The sequence below is a fragment of the Thalassophryne amazonica genome, chromosome 8, assembly GCF_902500255.1.
Source record: "Thalassophryne amazonica chromosome 8, fThaAma1.1, whole genome shotgun sequence".
Classification (NCBI taxonomy): Eukaryota; Metazoa; Chordata; class Actinopteri; order Batrachoidiformes; family Batrachoididae; genus Thalassophryne; species Thalassophryne amazonica.
In genome coordinates, this window is record NC_047110.1 from 55,255,948 (window position 1) to 55,279,179 (window position 23,232).

Consider the following 23,232-nt stretch of genomic DNA (forward strand, 5'->3'; position numbering starts at 1 on the left):
AATTGGTCACCACCTGCACCAAGTAGTCATGTTCTCACTAAGCCCCATCATGACAAAAGCCTCTGGAGCTGCCACTGGTTATACACATTTGCAGCTGCCTAGTGGAACAATAGTCATTCAGCAGTCTCAGTGAAGCACATGAGGATTAATGGTCTTGCACAAATCACCTGGTAACCACAAACTCTGCACTTTCACTGCTGCAATCCAACTTTATCCTGGAGGTGCTCAAAACTGCTTCCCTATACTTAAGCTCAATGCAGCTTAGCACATGAACAAGAATTTTCTTGTATAAGATGATGACAAGTTATAAGGTTGGTTGAAAATAGAACCACAATCTTCTCACCAAATCAAAATTGCTCAGGCAAAATACAAGATCGACCTCTCGATATTCCCACCAAGTTTGACGGCAATGTTAATGTCCATTTACAGCTCACCACAGCTGCTGCTGTGAATGTCTATAGCTGTTGTAAATATGAACACCAAATTCACTCAGTTGATGTGTGTCTATCTCAGTCAGGTTCCTTTGTCACCAAGTTTTAGAACTGTAAATTTCAGCTCTGGCTATACCTCTGTCACTGATCAGTTATGCTGATTTCTAATTAGCACCACTGGATTCCTTACTTCAAACATGTTGCTTTTACCTCTGAAAGGATAATGACAGATAAACTAGACATCAACATGTTGAGAAATCATGAGATGAAGGATGGCATTTAAGTCCATTTTGATCACTGGAATGATTTCCAGGAAAATGAAATCCTGAATTTTCTGACTTGTATTAATTTCCCCCAAAATTGAACAAAATGTGGGCATAGTGAACTGGACTAGAGCGTAAAATCATGATACGCCTCGACAATAACTTCATTTGGATTTACGTATAGAATAAGCCATGCTTACATGTGTTTATGCAAATGTCAAATGTGTGTTCTTTGTGAGTGCAGGCAGTGCTCTACAATGATCGATCTGTTTTGGAAAACCACCACGCTGCCTCAGCTTGGAACCTCTTCATGTCACGCCCGGAGTACAACTTCCTCGTCAATCTGGACCATGTGGAATTCAAGCGCTTCCGTTTCCTTGTCATTGAGGCTATACTGGCCACTGACCTGAAGAAGCACTTTGACTTCCTGGCAGAGTTCAATGCCAAGGTCATTTTAAAACCATTTTTCACTGGATTTGCATTAAATGTCAAATAGGTTGAATTTTTGATTGGAAAGACTTCAGGTAACAAAGTCTATGTGCTGCATTAATATAAACAATTTACTTTGTTGTCTTTAAATAATTAGTGGTTTGCACACAGCCATTCTGTAACTCTTATTGTTATTATATGGCTATGACACTACCTGTGCTCTGATTGGCTGATTTTCGGCCCCTAATATTTTCCTATATCAGACAATGACTATGACAGTCGGTCAAGATCGTGTATCAGATTTGCGACTTTGTTTACAATTTTCATGGCGCAAAATAAAACAAAAAGTGAACAGTGAAATGATGAGTGATGAAGAGCACCATTCTCTGAGCGAATTGTATTACAGTGACGAGTTTGAATTGAAGGAATTAACAGGAAACGAGGTCAAAGTGGACATACAAAATGAAGACCAACAAGATGAAAATACAGCTCTGAACAGCCATATAATAAACAAATTATTAATCTCGCTTGCTCAGTCTGTATGGGAATGTCAGACCTTGGTCTTTTTTGTACCTCCACCTGATATTGTCCTGTACAGACCTCGTGCTAGGTTAATAATTGCTTAATATTGACAAAAGAACAAATGTTTTGTGATCAGCAAGTCTGTTTGTGCAGAACCTTGAAGGGCTTCAGCTAAATTCAGCTCAGGTCAACAACACAAAGTACAACACTGTTGAATTTGGATTGGAGTATTCCTGTTTGGTAGCATAATGCTTATTGACTTTAAAAACAAGAAAATAGATCAGCTCTAGCCTTGAGTCTCCTGTGTGCCTTTTGGCGAACTATAATCCCAATTCCAATGAAGTTGGGACGTTGTGTAAAATGTAAATGAAAACAGAATACAATGATTTGCAAATCCTCTTCAACCTATATTCAATTGAATACACCACAAAGACAAGATATTTAATATTCAAACTGATAAACTTTTTTGTTTTTGTGCAAATATTTGCTCATTTTGAAATGGATGTACCTTTCAGCATTCATGGTGTCATCACAGATATGTAAGTTGCCCATGCCATGGGCACTAACATGCCCCCATACCATCACAGATGATTTCAAAAAACAATTTGAAGAGGATTTGCAAATCATTGTATTCTGTTTGTATTTACATTTCACACAACGTCCCAACTTCATTGGAATTGGGGTTGTATACCTGAAATTTCCTTGCTTCTTTTAAGAAATGTCTATAAAGGTGGATCCAACATGGTGCATGGTGATGCAACATGCGCCATGCAGAGTTTCTCCAATCACAGCCACAAAAGCCTATAACACTTCAGAGGTGCCTGAAAGTCTTGGTAGTTTCCTTCACTCATTTCCCTGTAGGGTCACTCAGCTTCTGAGAATCATCTACTCCAGACAGATTTAACCTATATCGTGGTGTTTGTATTTCATAATAATTCATGTAAGTGAAGTCCAAAACATCTTCACTTAGTTGGAAATATTCATGTATCCATCCCCTAACTCGTAGGTACAAATGTAATGGATTGCATTTAAAATTAATAATCCTTATGTTTCGTTTGTCCAATTATTTATGGCTCAATACATGGAAGGACTGTGTATAGAAATAGCTGTAAGTCCTAAATGCTGAATGGCAGTTTTGTTCTTCACTTGAAATAAAGTGAAAAGTCTCCAGAGTGCATCTTGGTAATTTAATTTTATCTCCATTGCACTACTGGACAGACAACATAACCAAAATTGTTTCACTGTCCAACTCCTTGTGGAGCTGACTGTAATTAATTACAGTCCGAATTAATTCAAGAAACTGGAGATAAAAAACAAATGCTAAATTAATAATGTTACAGTTGTTCTGCCAATTCCAAAGAAAACATTTATCAAAAGTTGAAAATGTAGCCATGTAGTTTATGTAGTCAATAGTTTATTCCAGATGCCTGTGCAACTAGTTAAATGTCAGTTGGTTATAACCTATTGAAAACTGAATAACTGGAGCTTTTGTGTATTTAGTAAAACACACTTCATCACAAGAATAAAATCACATCTTAGCACCTAATGCATGTGGTTTAAAAGAGTAGTTCCTTTCGATTCATCACAAAATTTACCTTCTGTTAGTTAATTAAAATACCTTTCTTTATATAATGTTTTGTAAATTTAGTGCTAATTTCATGAATGTAAAGTATTTATTTTGGAACGATTCCATGTATTGTCCTGTATTTAATCCACATGGGTCAAAATACTAACTTGCTTCTAGACAAGGGGAATATGTCGGAGCTATAAGATTGTTAATCCTTTATTTGAGTACTAAGAAATAAAATGATAATGCTACAAAAAGATCCTTTTCAAAACTTAAATAATAATAAAAAAACAAAAAACAAAAAGTAACTTAACCTTTCAGTGACAAATCAAAATCTTTCCTCTGCTTCACATCTGAAATGTGTTTCAGTTTTGCTCTTTATTTTAGTTGATTAGAAAATGGATGAATACAAATGCAAATGAATAGTACTGCATTCATCTAATTTTGACGTCTCCCACTGTGTTGCTCGACTAAATATCAATATATCATATATGTTGCTCCCATAGGTGGGTGATGAGCCATCCACAGGGATAGATTGGTCCAACGAGAATGACAGGTTGCTGGTCTGCCAAATGTGCATTAAACTGGCCGACATCAATGGACCTCTAAAATGCAAAGACCTGCATCTCCAGTGGACAGAGGGCATCGTAAATGAGTTTTATGAACAGGTGACAGAGTTCATGCTTGTTTTTATTAATTCAGCTAATAATCAGTTGGCTGTTATATTTGTGTGAACACAAATGTAAGTGATATGTAACAAAGAAATGTAAATGTAACAAATGTAGCAGTGATGTGAGGTGTAGTTCATTCACTTCCTTGCTTAAGGCAGCATTTTATGCAGGACTGGACACCCTTTTCTTTCTAGGCATTTGGGAATATCTGCTATGACTGAACACTATACTGAGATAAAGAGGACCCCAGGTGCAAGACAGCCAGGACACAGCCAGGTTATGTTTAAAAAATGCAAGGTGCTTTAATCTCCATAGGTGACAGTGGATTGACAAATGTGACAAGGCGATCCAGCGTGATAATCAATCCAAAGCAATCAAAGACTGGGTGAGAAACAAAACGAGCAGTGCACCAAAAACGAAAGTCAAAATCACAGCAGGGTGCAAACACTTACAACAGGAGTTCAAGGTGAAGACGGATGAGATGAGTGATGGAAACAAATGACTGACATAATCGACCGGCAGCAAACTAATGTACAGGTGCAGTATATAAGCTGACTGACAATTGACAACAGGTGCAATGAACAAACCAGAACGGAAACACGGAAATATGAAAACATAAGTGAACACTAACAAAAATAAAAACAGAATGTGGAAAATAAAACCGAATCTATAAATGTAACATCAAAACCCAAAGCAAAAAACAATACATAGATAAACCTGGACCTAAGAGACAACAAGAACGTGATGAACAAATAACATCCAAAATAGTGTAGAATCCAAAAATGTAGACCAAACATGCACACAGTAACTACACGTGGACATAACCTAAAGAACATGAGGCAAACCTATAAAATATATAAAAAGCGCACAAGCAATCATAAGAGGACCAGGGCAGGGCACAAACGTAAAGACACAACAGGGACACGGACAGGTGGCATGACACACCCACATGAGGGGAGCAGACACGACGATGGACAATTCTATTTGCGCACACACACACATAGAGGACTCAACCACGAAATGGGGGACACACAACACATGCATTCACACACAGATTGAAGTGGGGGGGCGTGCCCAGACACAACAGGCTCAGAGTGCGCACCCACACATACACCAAATGCAGGGCGTGCACCCACACGCACATGCAGGGAAGCAACACCACAGACACCACTCCACGTACATACCTGGCAGAGGGTGCGTGCCCCCACACCAATACACGCAGGACACGTGCACACACACATACAGACATGAAACTGGGGAACAACCAAATACCAAGACAGACATGACAAATAAAAGGCACAAAAAGCACAAAGAAAGGAACTAACAGGGCACGCCACAACAGTATCCCCTCTGCTCAGCCCAGTGTCCTGGTAAAGTATATTCATATATGTAGGATATTTGGAACATATTGGAATTTTGCAAAACTAGGATGCATCCCACAGAAAAACTAGTTGTGTGTCTGCTGCAGTGCCCTGGAATGTGGACATTACCTTCATGTTTCTTTAGCATTTTTTTGAAAACACCAAGCTGCAGATTCTGATAAATGTACGAGGTCTGTCCATAAAGTATCGTACCTTTTTATTTTTTTTTAAACTATATTGGATTTGATTCATATGTTTTCACGTCAGACAAGCTTGAACCCTTGTGCGCATGCATGAGTTTTTCCACACCTGTCGGTGACGTCATTCACCTGTGAGCACGCCTTGTGGAAGGAGTGGTCCCGCCCCATCATCGGATTTTCATTGTCTGGAAATGGCGGAATGATTTGGGGTTTTTTTCCATCAGAATTTTTTCAGAAGCTGTTAGAGACTGGCACCTGGAAACTATTCGAAAAATTTATCTGGCTTTCGGTGTTATGTGTCGACGCGGGTTGAGGAGCGGACCTGCGTCAGACGGAACCCAGCGCTAAAAATAACCAGAAAGCGGTTCCAATAACAAAAACAATTTATTTATTTCACCCGCTGGTGCATAATAAAGTGTAAAAACTGAAATAGCGTCCTTCTGGTGGAGTGAAGGCTGGCACACTCTCCAGCGCCCAAAAGGATCAAAGCCCGGCGCTCCTGGACCCACTATTACCGCCAACCACCCCCCAGGTGGACACGACAAACCGACTCTCTGCGAAGGATAGAAGAGGTGAGGTAAGTCAGCAGTTACAACTAATATCCTTCAAAAGACACACACTATCAGCAACACATTCAGGTCTGTATTTTGAGCTTTATGCAAATGAGCAGCTTCTCACAACAGGTGGAGGATCACTTGTCCGCACGTCACAGCAGTGAGAAGCAAGCTGCACAATTCTCATCACAATTCAAATATACTGCGTAACAAAATACCAAGTTACTATCAACAATTAGTCAAACACTTAATCACCTCTGATGTGTGCTGACAGCATGTGTCCCTCACCCTTCCTCCTTCACGGGCTCGATATGTCAAACCCAGGCGCGGTCCTCAGCGTCTCACAAACGAACATCACAAGGTCGAGTTCCCGGCAATTCTGCTTGAATCACACATGACTTAAATGCAGAACGCCATCCAATTATCTGCTTCAGCTGAAAGTCTTTAAGGCTGCACGTGAGCACCATTCACAGGTGCTGCACATGATGTTGATGAGGGTGAAGGACTCTTCAGCCAGCACCTTCTCCACAGACAAATCAGTTTTCATGCCACCTGGAGAGCAAAGAAAAGAAAAGAACACCAAAATGTCCAGCCAAACCCCCCAACACACAACATTCGGTGAAAATTTTACGGGCTTCACAAAGAATAAGGTCTGTTAGTACAGCTTTAAGGACCCCTTTAAGGACGCTCAGCGCACCGTGCTCCGAGCTGCGACGACACGCCACAAGCCACCGGACCATTTCTGAGCTGATGGCTCTGTGGATACGAGACCGTCGTGTGCTCTTTCTCTGGTTATCACAAGAGCTGGACATCAGCCATTTTCCGGCAGATTTCACTTTTAACAAGAGATTTTGTCATGGAAAGCCGCGCGGAGGCTTCGTGCGTCACGACCGATTCGCTTTGGAAGCGAGACAAAGGAACACCTCCGTTTCGGCGTGTCAGAGGACAAGTTTGGACATGTCCAGCTCTCCACAATTTCACTGATACTTACTGGACTGGTAAGCATTGAAAGCCGAGATAGACATGTCCAAACTTGTCCTCTGACACGCCGAAACAAATTGTAATCTAATAGATTACAATTTGTTCATGTAAATGGGGAATCTTCTTCACAGACTAAGGTTAATTATGGAGTTCCACAAGGTTCTGTGCTAGGACCAATTTTATTCACTTTATACATGCTTCCATTAGGCAGTATTATTAGACAGCATTGCTTAAATTTTCATTGTTACACAGATGATACTCAGCTTTATCTATCCATGAAGCCAGAGGACACACACCAATTAGCTAAACTGCAGGATTGTCTTACAGACATAAAGACATGGATGACCTCTAATTTTCTGCTTTTAAACTCAGATAAAACTGAAGTTATTGTACTTGGCCCCACAAATCTTAGAAACATGGTGTCTAACCAGATCCTTACTCTGGATGGCATTACCCTGACCTCTAGTAATACTGTGAGAAATCTTGGAGTCATTTTTGATCAAGATATGTCATTCAGTGCGCATATTAAACAAATATGTAGGACTGCTTTTTTGCATTTGCGCAATATCTCTAAAATTAGAAAGGTCTTGTCTCAGAGTGATGCTGAAAAACTAATTCATGCATTTATTTCCTCTAGGCTGGACTATTGTAATTCATTATTATCAGGTTGTCCTAAAAGTTCCCTGAAAAGCCTTCAGTTAATTCAAAATGCTGCAGCTAGAGCACTGACAGGGACTAGAAGGAGAGAGCATATCTCACCCATATTGGCCTCTCTTCATTGGCTTCCTGTTAATTCTAGAATAGAATTTAAATTATTCTTCTTACTTATAAGGTTTTGAATAATCAGGTCCCATCTTATCTTAGGGACCTCATAGTACCATATCACCCCAATAGAGCGCTTCGCTCTCAGACTGCAGGCTTACTTGTAGTTCCTAGGGTTTGTAAGAGTAGAATGGGAGGCAGAGCCTTCAGCTTTCAGGCTCCTCTCCTGTGGAACCAGCTCCCAATTCAGTTCAGGGAAACAGACACCCTCTCTACTTTTAAGATTAGGCTTAAAACTTTCCTTTTTGCTAAAGCTTATAGTTAGGGCTGGATCAGGTGACCCTGAACCATCCCTTAGTTATGCTGCTATAGACTTAGACTGCTGGGGGGTTCCCATGATGCACTGAGTGTTTCTTTCTCTTTTTGCTCTGTATGCACCACTCTGCATTTAATCATTAGTGATTGATCTCTGCTCCCCTCCACAGCATGTCTTTTTCCTGGTTCTCTCCCTCAGCCCCAACCAGTCCCAGCAGAAGACTGCCCCTCCCTGAGCCTGGTTCTGCTGGAGGTTTCTTCCTGTTAAAAGGGAGTTTTTCCTTCCCACTGTCGCCAAGTGCTTGCTCACAGGGGGTCGTTTTGACAGTTGGGGTTTTTCTGTAATTATTGTATGGCTTTGCCTTGCAATATGAAGCGCCTTGGGGCAACTGTTTGTTGTGATTTGGCGCTATATAAATAAAATTGATTTGATTTGATTTAATTTAATTTTAAATTTATCTGATGGGTTGTGACCCATTCAAGTGCAATAAATGTCAAAAGTTCTAAAATATCTACTATGTTTGATTGTTTTGCTATTATAAACATAGTAATGATAATATCTTCAATAATATTATACTATATTTGGTGGGTGTCTTGTGTCACACTGTCCCACAGCAATATTGAAATATTGTGGATTAGTGTACAGTGTTTTGTGTTAATAATTTATTCTATTAAGTGTCCATTTAATTCATTAAACATTTTATATATGGAGTTTTATAATAAATTATCTAACACACAGTTGAGTTTAAAGTTCATTAAGAGGGGGGATTGAAATTCAATGACATATTTGAACATTTAACAAAAGTAAGTTGTACCACAGCAATATTAAAATAGTGTAGATTAGTGTACAATGTTTTCTGATAATAATTTGTTTTATTAAGTGTCCATTTAATTCATTCAACATTTTATATATGGAGTTTTATAATAAATTATCTAACACATAGTTGAGTTTAAAGTTCATTAAGGGGGGATTGAAATTCAATGACATATTTGAACATTTAACAAAAGTAAGTTGTACCACAGCAATATTAAAATAGAGTAGTGTACAATGTTTACTGATAATAATTTGTTTTATTAAGTGTCCATTTAATTCACTAAACAGATTAAATATTCAATTTTATTATTAAAAATTGAACATACAGTTGAATTTAAAGTTCATTAAGGGGAAGGGGATCCAAATTCATTGACATATTTGATTTTTGATGTTGTTGTTTTTAAAGTAATGCAATAGTTATTTTCCCTCGTAACTAATTACTTTTATCATGCTGTAACTCAGCTACTAATTCAACACTTGCCCAACACTGCTTGCTAACATATATACCAACAAACAGTTGTCTTTTTTTTTTACATACAGACAGAGGTGATTACAAGAGCATACACATCTGGTTATGAAGGTTATGCAGTTTGAGTGAGGAAGTGTTTGCATTAGTGCAGCTAGTGATAAGTGTGTACTAATATGTGCTATAATACCTGCAGGGGGATGAGGAGTCCAGCCTGGGGCTTCCTGTCAGCCCTTTCATGGACCGAGCAGCACCGCAGTTAGCCAAACTTCAGGAATCATTCATCACTCACATTGTAGGACCACTGTGCAACTGCTACGCCTCAGCTGGCCTCATACCGGGAAAGTGGGTGGAAAGAAACCCAGAAGCAGAGGAGGCAGAGATAATGGAGGATGACGAGGAGGATGAGGACACTGCAGAGGAAGATACTTCCACCAGCTCAGAAACATCACGTAAGCATGAAAACCTCAAAGCAAAATCCTGAGCCTGAAGTTACAACACCTAAATAATGAACAAACACACTTTAAAGCAAACAACACTGGTCTTACTGGCTTACAGGATCCTGCCAAAACTAATATGGCCTCATAAATCACATGCAAACATATTTTTTGGAGTATAATTCGCATTGGAGAAAATGCAAAAAAAAAAACAAATTCTCCATTTTAAGCATATAAAGAAAAAAAAACGACACAGCTAAGTGCTGGAAGAGAGACAGAAAAAGATCATAAACAGAAGTAATGTGCAAAATCAGCCACCATAAATTCCAAAAAAGTAGTTTAAATAAAACTGAACCAAATAAAAATCACACACAGAACGCCCTCAACCCACCCCGCCCAGTCAGAGCAGCCACATAATTCTGTAAAAACAGTGTTGAACAGTGGCACATGATTTCAATCAGGCAAAACCTGTAGTTCTGTAAAATAATATATAATAGGTTGCCATTTCTGAAAAAGCCTCTCAGTGGATCCTCTCATTGTATATTTGATTTTCTCCAATTTTAAAAAAACATGATTTCCTTTCACCATTGAGAGATACAGGGACAATTTGCTGATGTCATTGTAGTAAGATCAGCTATCAGTGATGCAAAGCTACAATTCATTCTGTATAGAGGTTAATGGAACTGAACTATCAGGGATCCCAAATATAGCTACCAATGGACATGGCTAAAGAGTGATTCCAAGAACTTGTGACATAATACCAAAGAAACTAATCCAAAAACTATGTAGTTTTGGACAAAGGAAGAACATATGACTTAAATGCTTAAATGGCAAGGAGAGCCATGACATTGTCTTCTATATCAGGAAATATTTCAGAAAGTCTTGATTTAGAAAAATGAACTTTAGAACTTTAAATTGGCTAAGTCCAAGAGGAAGTGGCTCTAATCCTATCTATAGATTTATCCCACAATGGTGTGTTTACACATGAGCAAGACGCATTACGAATGTCATTTTTCTGTCATTCGTGACACATTCCTGACATTCTTAACGTGACTTAACGCATCTGAATAGGTTTCTTAATAGTGCGTGTTGGTGCGTGATATTCTTGATATTCGTGGAGCATGTTTTTGCCTGTCAAAAAATCGTCCGCGAATGTCACACACCACCCTCATTTTGTCTCACGTCGTGGAGGTCACAACTGAGCGTGTTGATCCGTCTTGATGAGTAGTGATCCTTAATAGAACGTGACAACGTTCGTAGTGGTTCCTGTGATGGTTCTTGGAGCCCAAACTGTCATGCGTTATTACGAAGTGACACGGAAACTGTCAAGTTTTGATACGACTTGTGACGCTGCATCACTTTTCACTGCGTGCACGACGAATCAGTTTTATGTCACGTGCGCACAATTAAACTCGGCTCCACAGCGTTCAGTTTGATGCAGGATGCCAAAGAGAAACAGTGACGCTTAAGTCAGCCAAGTGTTGTTCTACAGTTCCTGCTGAAGCTCCTCAGGATGCTCCTGCAGATGTTCCACCTGCTGTTGTAACTGATGAGCAGGAGAACGAGACTGAGCCAGAGGAACCAGAGGAATGAGAGGAGACTCACGTGCAGCGAGACATCTCTGCACCTCCTCCAGTCCGGTGGAGGAAGAAGCGTGCGCAAAATTAAACCCTGCTGCACCACTTTCAGTTTGATTGCTGACACCAAGTCGGCTAAAAGTCTCATTTCAGTGCTCCTCAGCGCGCTCCTGCAGGTGTTCCACCTGCTGCATGTACCTGATGTTTGGGAAAATGCGCGAGACGCGAGCCGCATGAAGCCACACATCTGGCTCTGTCTGTCTCCTCCTCCTCCTCTCTGCGCCACTCCATGGCACAGAGCACAACTACGCATGCAGTCACAAAGTTCTTCTGAAAAACTGGAGCGAACTTGATGAATATGGGTGTGCATGTGGAGACAATTCACCTTGTTTACAATGTGACAGAACTTAATGATGCGCTGTTACGCGCAATAGCGTGCAACAACGCAGAACACTATTATTGACCGTGCATGATGGTTCCTTATAATTCTCCAGCAACATGTGCCATTAATCGTAACGTGTGGTAACAGGTTGCAGCAGTTCCTGAGGACACCTGACGCCTCTGCCCCGAATCATCACGTTCGTGATCAGCGGCCAAGAATGTATACATTGTGGCATTCGTGACTTGTCGTTGTTATGTGTAAACGCAGCTTAAGGGAGAGCAAATCCTCCCAGGAATGTTTTGGGGGTGTCAGTGGAAAATTTACAGTCTTAGAAATTATGCTATGGATTTGAAAATAGCGAAACATATGTCTTACAGGAAGTCCATAAGTGGTGAACAAGTTGACAAAGGAATTAAAAACCCCTCAGCAAATAAATCTTTCAAACATTTCAAACCTTTATCATGTTCAAAAGTGAAGGGGGAAATAAATGATTGTTAATTGGTACTAAAAGAGAGACAGCCTCAGATTTGAAATGAACTCTAAACTGATACCAAATGTGTTCAACTTTACAGGATTGTCAGTGAATTGAGAGATTTTGATGGGCAAAGATGAATAAAGTAAGGCCAAAATCCAGGAGGCCTTACAGGAAAATAGCTCCAGTTTACCACAAAGAGTATTGGATGATGCAACCCAAAAACAAAGTTTTTGAATATGTGCAGCCCAATAATAGTACAGAAAAATTGGAAGAGCAAGTCCAAAAGTCAAATTCCATGGTGGTAACAAACTTTTGTGAACCCTTGGAGGTTTCCCACCCCATATGAAAGAACAAAAACTTGTCTAAAGACACAAAGAAGTATTTTGACTGACTTTGAGCAAAATATTAATTTTGACCGCATTAATTCAACCAATTAATGAAAGTGGAAGGCTACTCCACCATTTCATGTCAAATTTTAATCTTTGTGATAAGGAGGGTAAAGTTAGCTGAAAATAAATTAGATAATTTATTACAGGAATGGAAGCTAGAGAATTGGAAATATATAATAAAAGATCATCAGCATACAGTGATACTTTATATTCTGAGTCATTGCTCAAGATACCATTGAATAAAGCGGAGGACTGCAAGGCAATAACCAAAGGTACATTTTAGGGCAAAGAAGTCTGAATAAATATCATTTGTATAAATACTAGCTTTGGGGGAGGGGGGGGGGGGTGTATATAGAAGATGGATCCAAGAGATGAATTTCTCTCTAAAACTAAATTTCTCCAGTACTGTACTGTTGAATTCTGCATTCAAGGAAATTACAACCTCAGGGAGAACAGATGATTGTTTAACAGTAAAAAACACTAAGAAAGTATGAATATTAACAAAACAATTGTTGTCTTTTAATAAAGCTGTTTTGCTCCTTGGAAATAATATGAGACAACAAAATCTCCAAATGAGATGCGGTTACTTTAGCTAACACCTTCACGTCTGCATCAAGCACAGACAAACGTCTGTAAGAGCCACAAGAAATAGGATCTTTGTCTTTCTTGAGGAGGAGAGCCATAGATGCTTGTGATAGACCCCCATCACACATAGGCCAATTGAGGCTGAATGGCGTCAGAATGACACATCCAGCCACAGTTGGGAAGTGTCTAGGTGCGGTCTGAATACAGATGGACAACAGTCTCAAAGCATTCTACATACTTGGTCCCATTCGCTCAGCTGTCCCGAATGTGTTGCACAGTTCAAAACACTTTTGGCGCCGTTGAGATAGGACACCCATCTCAACTTTGGCTGCGGGGAAGCACAAGCAGCAGGTATCAGGCTCGATAGGCAGAACGGGCTGGATGCAAATGCAAAACGCTGGAACTCAGCTCAGTGGAGACAAAACAGTGGAGACTGGTATCGGTACAAATCAGATCAAATCAAATCAATTTTATTTCTATAGCACCAAATCACAACAAACAGTTGCCCCAAGGCACTTTATATTCTAAGGCAAAAGCCATACAATAATTACAGAAAAACCCCAACGGTCAAAATGACCCCCTATGAGCAAGCACTTGGCGACACTGGGAAGGAAAAACTGCCTTTTAACAGGAAGAAACCTCCAGCAGAACCAGGCTGAGGGAGGGGCAGTCTTCTGCTGGGACTGGTTGGGGCTGAGGGGAGAGAATCAGGAAAAAGACATGCTGTGGAAGAGAGCAGAGATCAATCACTAATGATTAAATGCAGAATGGTGCATACAGAGCAAAAAGAGGTGAATAAAAAGAAACACTCAGTGCATCATGGGAAACCCCCAGCAGTCTAAGTTTATAGCAGCATAACTAAGGGGTGGTTCAGGGTCACCTGATCCAGCCCTAACTATAAGCTTTAGCAAAAAGGAAAGTTTTAAGCTTAATCTTAAAAGTAGAGAGGGTGTCTGTCTCCCTGATCTGAATTGGGAGCTGGTTCCACAGGAGAGGAGCCTGAAAGCTGAAGGCTCTCCCTCCCATTCTACTCTTACAAACCCTAGGAACTACAAGTAAGCCTGCAGTCTGAGAGCAAAGCTCTCTATTGGGGTGATATGGTACTATGAGGTCCCTAAGATAAGATGGGACCTGATTATTCAAAACCTTATAAGTAAGAAGAAGAATTTTAAATTCTATTCTGGAATTAACAGGGAGCCAATGAAGAGAAGCCAATATGGGTGAAATATGCTCTCTCCTTCTAGTCCCTGTCAGTACTCTAGCTGCAGCATTTTGAATTAACTGAAGGTACACAGTGCAGCCTTTGGACTGCCTTTCTGTACACAGACTCAAACTCAGAACAGGTGTGTGGAGAACCTCCCAGAACAGGGGTGTGGCCAGACAGAGGGAGACACCCAGGGAGACACCCACCAAAGAATCAGGAGAAAAAGACAAGAAACAACAGGACAGAGAAAGCCCAAGCAGAAAGGTAGAACCAAGGCAGAGCAAGAGACAGATGGAGCACAAAAATAACCCAAAAACAAGGAGACGTGGGTGGCTTAACTTGCTCATGAGACACGGGCTCCTCTGAGCTTCATGATGACGGGACTTCTCCTGATGGCTCAATTTGCGATCTTAGTGGTGAGTGATCAGCTGATCTTGGAGGAGTAATCACAAAAGAGGGTTCGGGCAACGCTGGAGCTGAGGTGATCTCTGTGGCTGGAACTCGTGATTCAAGCTGTGGTGCTTTCAACCTTCAAGGCGCTGGGAGCGGCGCTACGTGGAGCAGCTGTGCTGTGGAACCGTTTTTCCCCACTCGACGACACACCCGCCGAGGATCAAACTCTGGTTATTGGCGACTCTGTTTTGCGAAATGTGAAGTTAGCGACACCAGCAACCATAGTCAATTGTCTTCCGGGGGCCAGAGCAGGCGACATTGAAGGAAATTTGAAACTGCTGGCTAAGGCTAAGCGTAAATTTGGTAAGATTGTAATTCACGTCGGCAGTAATGACACCCGGTTACGCCAATCGGAGGTCACTAAAATTAACATTAAATCGGTGTGTAACTTTGCAAAAACAATGTCGGACTCTGTAGTTTTCTCTGGGCCCCTCCCCAATCAGACCGGGAGTGACATGTTTAGCCGCATGTTCTCCTTGAATTGCTGGCTGTCTGAGTGGTGTCCAAAAAATGAGGTGGGCTTCATAGATAATTGGCTAAGTTTCTGGGGAAAACCTGGTCTTGTTAGGAGAGACGGCATCCATCCCACTTTGGATGGAGCAGCTCTCATTTCTAGAAATCTGGCCAATTTTCTTAAATCCTCCAAACCGTGACTATCCAGGGTTGGGACCAGGAAGCAGAGTTGTAGTCTTACACACCTCTCTGCAGCTTCTCTCCCCCTGCCATCCCCTCATTACCCCATCCCCGTAGAGACGGTGCCTGCTCCCAGACTACCAATAACCAGCAAAAATCTATTTAAGCATAAAAATTCAAAAAGAAAAAATAATATAGCACCTTCAACTGCACCACAGACTAAAACAGTTAAATGTGGTCTATTAAACATTAGGTCTCTCTCTTCTAAGTCCCTGTTGGTAAATGATATAATAATTGATCAACATATTGATTTATTCTGCCTTACAGAAACCTGGTTACAGCAGGATGAATATGTTAGTTTAAATGAGTCAACACCCCCGAGTCACACTAACTGTCAGAATGCTCGTAGCACGGGCCGAGGCGGAGGATTAGCAGCAATCTTCCATTCCAGCTTATTAATTAATCAAAAACCCAGACAGAGCTTTAATTCATTTGAAAGCTTGACTCTTAGTCTTGTCCATCCAAATTGGAAGTCCCAAAAACCAGTTTTATTTGTTATTATCTATCGTCCACCTGGTCGTTACTGTGAGTTTCTCTGTGAATTTTCAGACCTTTTGTCTGACTTAGTGCTTAGCTCAGATAAGATAATTATAGTGGGCGATTTTAACATCCACACAGATGCTGAGAATGACAGCCTCAACACTGCATTTAATCTATTATTAGACTCTACTGGCTTTGCTCAAAAAGTAAATGAGTCCACCCACCACTTTAATCATATCTTAGATCTTGTTCTGACTTATGGTATGGAAATAGAAGACTTAACAGTATTCCCTGAAAACTCCCTTCTGTCTGATCATTTCTTAATAACATTTACATTTACTCTGATGGACTACCCAGCAGTGGGGAATAAGTTTCATTACACTAGAAGTCTTTCAGAAAGCGCTGTAACTAGGTTTAAGGATATGATTCTTTCTTTATGTTCTCTAATGCCATATACCAACACAGTGCAGAGTAGCTACCTAAACTCTGTAAGTGAGATAGAGTATCTCGTCAGTAGTTTTACATCCTCATTGAAGACAACTTTGGATGCTGTAGCTCCTCTAAAAAAGAGAGCTTTAAATCAGAAGTGCCTGACTCCGTGGTATAACTCACAAACTCGTAGCTTAAAGCAGATAACCCGTAAGTTGGAGAGGAAATGGCGTCTCACTAATTTAGAAGATCTTCACTTAGCCTGGAAAAAGAGTCTGTTGCTCTATAAAAAAGCCCTCCGTAAAGCTAGGACATCTTTCTACTCATCACTAATTGAAGAAAATAAGAACAACCCCAGGTTTCTTTTCAGCACTGTAGCCAGGCTGACAAAGAGTCAGAGCTCTATTGAGCTGAGTATTCCATTAACTTTAACTAGTAATGACTTCATGACTTTCTTTGCTAACAAAATTTTAACTATTAGAGAAAAAATTACTCATAACCATCCCAAAGACGTATCGTTATCTTTGGCTGCTTTCAGTGATGCCGGTATTTGGTTAGACTCTTTCTCTCCGATTGTTCTGTCTGAGTTATTTTCATTAGTTACTTCATCCAAACCATCAACATGTTTATTAGACCCCATTCCTACCAGGCTGCTCAAGGAAGCCCTACCATTATTTAATGCTTCGATCTTAAATATGATCAATCTATCTTTGTTAGTTGGCTATGTACCACAGGCTTTTAAGGTGGCAGTAATTAAACCATTACTTAAAAAGCCATCACTTGACCCAGCTATCTTAGCTAATTATAGGCCAATCTCCAACCTTCCTTTTCTCTCAAAAATTCTTGAAAGGGTAGTTGTAAAACAGCTAACTGATCATCTGCAGAGGAATGGTCTATTTGAAGAGTTTCAGTCAGGTTTTAGAATTCATCATAGTACAGAAACAGCATTAGTGAAGGTTACAAATGATCTTCTTATGGCCTCGGACAGTGGACTCATATCTGTGCTTGTTCTGTTAGACCTCAGTGCTGCTTTTGATACTGTTGACCATAAAATTTTATTACAGAGATTAGAGCATGCCATAGGTATTAAAGGCACTGCGCTGCGGTGGTTTGAATCATATTTGTCTAATAGATTACAATTTGTTCATGTAAATGGGGAATCTTCTTCACAGACTAAAGTTAATTATGGAGTTCCACAAGGTTATGTGCTAGGACCAATTTTATTCACTTTATACATGCTTCCCTTAGGCAGTATTATTAGACGGTATTGCTTAAATTTTCATTGTTACGCAGATGATACCCAGCTTTATCTATCCATGAAGCCAGAGGACACACACCAATTAGCTAAACTGCAGGATTGTCTTACAGACATAAAGACATGGATGACCTCTAAGTTCCTGCTTTTAAACTCAGATAAAACTGAAGTTATTGTACTTGGCCCCACAAATCTTAGAAACATGGTGTCTAACCAGATCCTTACTCTGGATGGTATTACCCTGACCTCTAGTAATACTGTGAGAAATCTTGGAGTCATTTTTGATCAGGATATGTCATTCAAAGCGCATATTAAACAAATATGTAGGACTGCTTTTTTGCATTTACGCAATATCTCTAAAATCAGAAAGGTCTTGTCTCAGAGTGATGCTGAAAAACTAATTCATGCATTTATTTCCTCTAGGCTGGACTATTGTAATTCATTATTATCAGGTTGTCCTAAAAGTTCCCTAAAAAGCCTTCAGTTAATTCAAAATGCTGCAGCTAGAGTACTGACGGGGACTAGAAGGAGAGAGCATATCTCACCCATATTGGCCTCTCTTCATTGGCTTCCTGTTAATTCTAGAATAGAATTTAAAATTCTTCTTCTTACTTATAAGGTTTTGAATAATCAGGTCCCATCTTATCTTAGGGACCTCGTAGTACCATATCACCCCAATAGAGCGCTTCGCTCTCAGACTGCAGGCTTACTTGTAGTTCCTAGGGTTTGTAAGAGTAGAATGGGAGGCAGAGCCTTCAGCTTACAGGCTCCTCTCCTGTGGAACCAGCTCCCAATTCAGATCAGGGAGACAGACACCCTCTCTACTTTTAAGATTAGGCTTAAAACTTTCCTTTTTGATAAAGCTTATAGTTAGGGCTGGATCAGGTGACCCTGAACCATCCCTTAGTTATGCTGCTATAGACGTAGACTGCTGGGGGGTTCCCATGATGCACTGTTTCTTTCTCTTTTTGCTCTGTATGCACCACTCTGCATTTAATCATTAGTGATCGATCTCTGCTCCCCTCCACAGCATGTCTTTTTCCTGGTTCTCTCCCTCAGCCCCAACCAGTCCCAGCAGAAGACTGCCCCTCCCTGAGCCTGGTTCTGCTGGAGGTTTCTTCCTGTTAAAAGGGAGTTTTTCCTTCCCACTGTAGCCAAGTGCTTGCTCACAGGGGGTCGTTTTGACCGTTGGGGTTTTACATAATTATTGTATGGCCTTGCCTTACAATATAAAGCACCTTGGGGCAACTGTTTGTTGTGATTTGGCGCTATATAAAAAAATTGATTGATTGATTGATTGGAATCAGCAACCAGGACGCGCGGCCCTGCTGGATCTGGCAGTGTCAATGTGGACACCGCTTGTTTTCTCCGTGGTGCTGGCTTCGGGGGCATCTGGAACATGACTGGATCGCCAGACTGCATAGCCGGGACTGAGGGCAGAAGGTAAGCAGCTTTCTTTGGTGTCGTACCAGGGTGGAGCAAGAGTGGCGTCTGAAAGTGTAATGACACGTGGCTCCTAACAACAAGTGACGGTGAGCTCGGACTCAAACAAAAAGTCCATGGGGTCCTCAATGCAGGAAGGGAGCCAACCCTGCTTAAACTGCATCTTGATGTTCCTCAGCTCAGGGAATCTGGTCAGCAGCTCTGGTTCAGCTAAAAAGATCTGGTCGAGTGCCGAAAAAATGCATTGTTTTCCCTGCTTACTGTAGCAGTCCTGATAATCAAAAAATAAGTCCTGTATCTTAAATAGGGATGAAGCCGTGTCCTGTAGAACTAATAGCTCGGACTCACAATCTTCATCTTCATCCACATCCGTCCAGTCAGACTCATCATCCTCTGACGGCAGGTAGGCCTCCGGGTGCCTCATCCAATCTGGACGCTTCTGTTCACAAAAAACATCGTCCAGGCTCAAAAGCTCTGGAAAATAGTCAAACAGCCATGGATTTGAATTCACAAGATCCCAGGCTTGATCAAGATGATCAGATTTCTCTCCTGGAGTGTAACAGTCATGAAAACAGCCAAAAAAAAGAAAAAAGAAAAAAATGAGAGGTCTGACAAAATCCTCTTTCTCAACTCAATATCTGGGAGTACAGCAGCAGTGTCCATGGCAGGAATGGAGTCTGCGGAGTCCATATTCTGGCCAGATTGTACTGTCAGGACGGGTGTGAGCCTGTCACCAGGAGCAGTTGGACCTGCAATACAGACTCCCACACTAAACTTTGGTGTGGAGGAAATCAAGGTCTTTATTCCAGGCTCAGGTTTGGTACACATGTAATCAGTCAGCGAGGCAGAGGTACAATTAGGGTCAGGCTGACACACAGTCACAAACAAGCAGGGTTCAGAGGCATGAGCAAACACACACATCCGGGATGAGGCAAGAGGCATGGTCGAAGACAACAGAGCAGAGATACGATACACGGCAAGGCAAGGCAAAAAAAAAAAAAAACAGGACTGAGAATGAGAGCTGGAAAGTGTACAAGACAACAATCTGGCGGGGAAGTGAAGGACTGTGGGGTTTAAATACACGTGGACTAATTAGTGTGGAACGAGGGACAGGTGGTGTCAACGAGGTGCACGTGAGGAACAATCTAGAAGTGGACGTGGCTAGTGAACAAAGATAACACACAGTCAAGATTGTGAGGGGAGTGCACAAACTGAGTGATGTAATAGACAAAGATAAGTGAACAGGTGCCAAGAGCGTGAGTGAATGAAAACACAAAGCAGACAGAAACAAACAAAGACATGGGGCAGGTGTAGTGAAGTGAACATAATTAGATATAACTGAAGGACGAAGACATGATGGCAGGTACAGGACGTAGAGTGAACATAAATACTTACGCACAACTAAACTAGCAAAACCAGGTGGTAAACGAGTTATAAGAAAAACAAACTACATGAAAACAGAAAGCAAAACCCGACATAAAGCATAACTGATAACACAAATGAGAAAAGCAAAATATGCACGTGACAAACAATGATCAATAATTATAACACAATCAGGCGGAACAAAACTAGAACAGAACTGGACAATGGCTTGAGTATGAAAAATAACAAAACAAAGTAACACAGCAAAACTAGAACAGAAAATAACCACATGATGAAAAAACCCTAATACATCAAAGCTGGGGCAGGAGGTGAACAGAAAGGGGGAAAAAATAGGCTCAATGCCCCGATCAGGCCAAAACCATGACAGCACCTGAGCTCAAGTTTGAGCTTCATGGCAAACGCTGCGAATACTTATGTACATGTGATTTCTTAGACAAAAAAAAAAAAACTTTTTTCACATTGTCATTATGGGGTATTGTGTGTAGAATTTTGAGGAAAAAAAAGAATTTCATCCATTTTGGAATCAGGCTTCACTCTCAACACATAGTGGTGGAGAGTGAGATGTGCATCTGTCTTAGGGGCAGCACAAATTGCAGGCATGGAGTACTTGTGTAGTACTTCTGATGTACAGCACGTTTGCAATGGCCGTGCCTCTAACTGTTATTATGCTCCCCTCCACAGCATGTCTTTTTCCTGGTTCTCTCCATCAGCCCCAACCAGTCCCAGCAGAGGACTGCCCCTCCCTGAGCCTGATTCTGCTGGAGGTTTCTTCCTGTTAAAAGGGAGTTTTTTTCTTCCCACTGTTGCCAAGTGCTTGCTCACAGGGGGTCGTTTTGACCGTTGGGGTTTTTACGTAATTATTGTATGGCCTTGCCTTACAATATAAGGCGCCTTGGGGCAACTGTTTGTTGTGATTTGGCGCTATATAAATAAAATTGATTTGATTTTGATTTGATTTGATTTGATTTATTGCAGAACCCCTAGTAGTCATACGCCTGACTTGGGTCAGGCGTACGACAGCTTTCATCTATTTTCATCTACTCCAGTGCCATGTAAAGTCAATCATAAAAGTTTTCTTTATTTATTTCAGAGAAAGCAACTCCCAAAAAGAGGAGAAAAGTCTTCTGCCAAATCACCCAGCACCTGCTAGAAAACCATGAAATGTGGAAGAAGGTTATTGCAGAGGAAGCCCAGAGCCAAAGAGCAGACCCGGTCCATTTCAATAATGTAGCTGAGCCCATTCTGGCTATTCATGAAGAAGAAGAGGAGCCCGGCAGCAGAGAGGAGCTAGTAGAATGGGAGGATCATGAAGACCCTCCAGAGGAGGGAGTGGAGGAAACGGAATGACCTGCAGCTCCACTGTAAAGCTGTAGAGGGACCAGTAGTCAAAGACCCAAAGTGAAAAGGACCTATGGGAAAACCGCTGTCAGCAAGGACTAGGACAAAAATAATTTTTCATTTGTTTTTCCTCATCCTAATAACGGACTCCTTGTGTTTCCAGCACATCACTTAGACACAACACTGTAGATGTTTTGGAAATGTGTGCCTATAAAGAAAAAAACAGGGTGGGAAAATATGTGCTTTTCACATTTGACCTGAATATGTGTTTTCTCACAAACACTTAAAGGAAACTTTTGTATTGCAATACAGGATCTACTTTGGGATACAGACTTTTTTGTTTGTTTTTTTTTACTGCCAAGAGTAGAGGAAGACTGATTGCACAGACCTCAATCCATTGTGGTAAACATGTGACTGCAGACATTTGCTGCAAATTTATACATAAATATTTTCTGAATGCAATTACATTATATAGAGACACTAAACTACTTGTACTAATCTGATATGCACCATAATATGTTCTTTTCTGTGTTTGGATTACAATGGGAGTCATGAGATGAAGAACACAGAGCATCTGTCAACATTTGCCACAAGGTATCACTCATTATCTGTCAGCTTTTGCATCCAAAATATTTAGTTGCCAAATAATTTTATTCCATTTATTACATGTGACAGAAGACTCAGATTGCTTAAGTTCAAAGTCTACATTCGGGAAATGTTGCAAGAAATGCTTTCTAAATGAGAAGGGAAAAAAGGTATCCGTTTGAAAGTTAAGTCCTGCTTTGAAATGAGGCAGCACCGAAAGCTAAGAAGTCAACAAGCACTTTGGTATGTTACCATATTTATTCCATTTTTGTTGAGCAGGTGTGCAGCATCCATTATTTTGGTCATGTTCACTCTTCTTTTTTAATTGTATTTAATTTTATTTCTCATATTGCACATGATCTTCATTCCTGCACAGTGCAGGAGAAATTATGTCCAAATTTAAAGTAAAATTTGTCTCTTCATTTCCACTGATTTGTCATATTTGCACAAACACTGGAGGCATATCAGCAGATTTTGCACAGATCACAACTTTTGTCTGGAGAAGCCAGCAGTGCTGAGACTCAGGTCGACCTGTATTCAATTGATAGTGTCATAATAAATCAACATTGTGAGCCCATTTATATTTCCAGACTTATTCAGGTGCCACTGTTTCATCAGTCAGGGTTAACATATGGGTGAAATTAATTATTCACCAGTTAGCAATTGGAGTGCAAGAAAAGGTACAAAACAATGTAAAAATAAAAATCACAATTATATAATATATGAAGATATTTTTAAGCCACACTATTTCTGTACACTTTGCTGGTGTCATACATACATTTCTGAGT

The 23,232-nt window shown here is 40.7% G+C and overlaps 1 protein-coding gene across 2 annotated transcripts in view; it reads left to right on the forward strand.

Moving 5' to 3' along the window:
• The window catches only part of pde3a (phosphodiesterase 3A, cGMP-inhibited), a 394,862-nt gene extending 372,780 nt beyond the window's left edge, over positions 1-22,082 (forward strand). For both annotated transcript variants that reach the window (XM_034176288.1, XM_034176289.1), the window contains exons 11-14: positions 939-1,142; positions 3,719-3,880; positions 9,533-9,788; positions 21,612-22,082. In XM_034176288.1, the coding sequence (XP_034032179.1) occupies positions 939-1,142; positions 3,719-3,880; positions 9,533-9,788; positions 21,612-21,868 (879 nt within the window). In that variant the 3' untranslated portion in view covers positions 21,869-22,082. The remainder of the gene's footprint in view (positions 1-938; positions 1,143-3,718; positions 3,881-9,532; positions 9,789-21,611) is intronic.
• Positions 22,083-23,232: the final 1,150 nt, after the last annotated feature.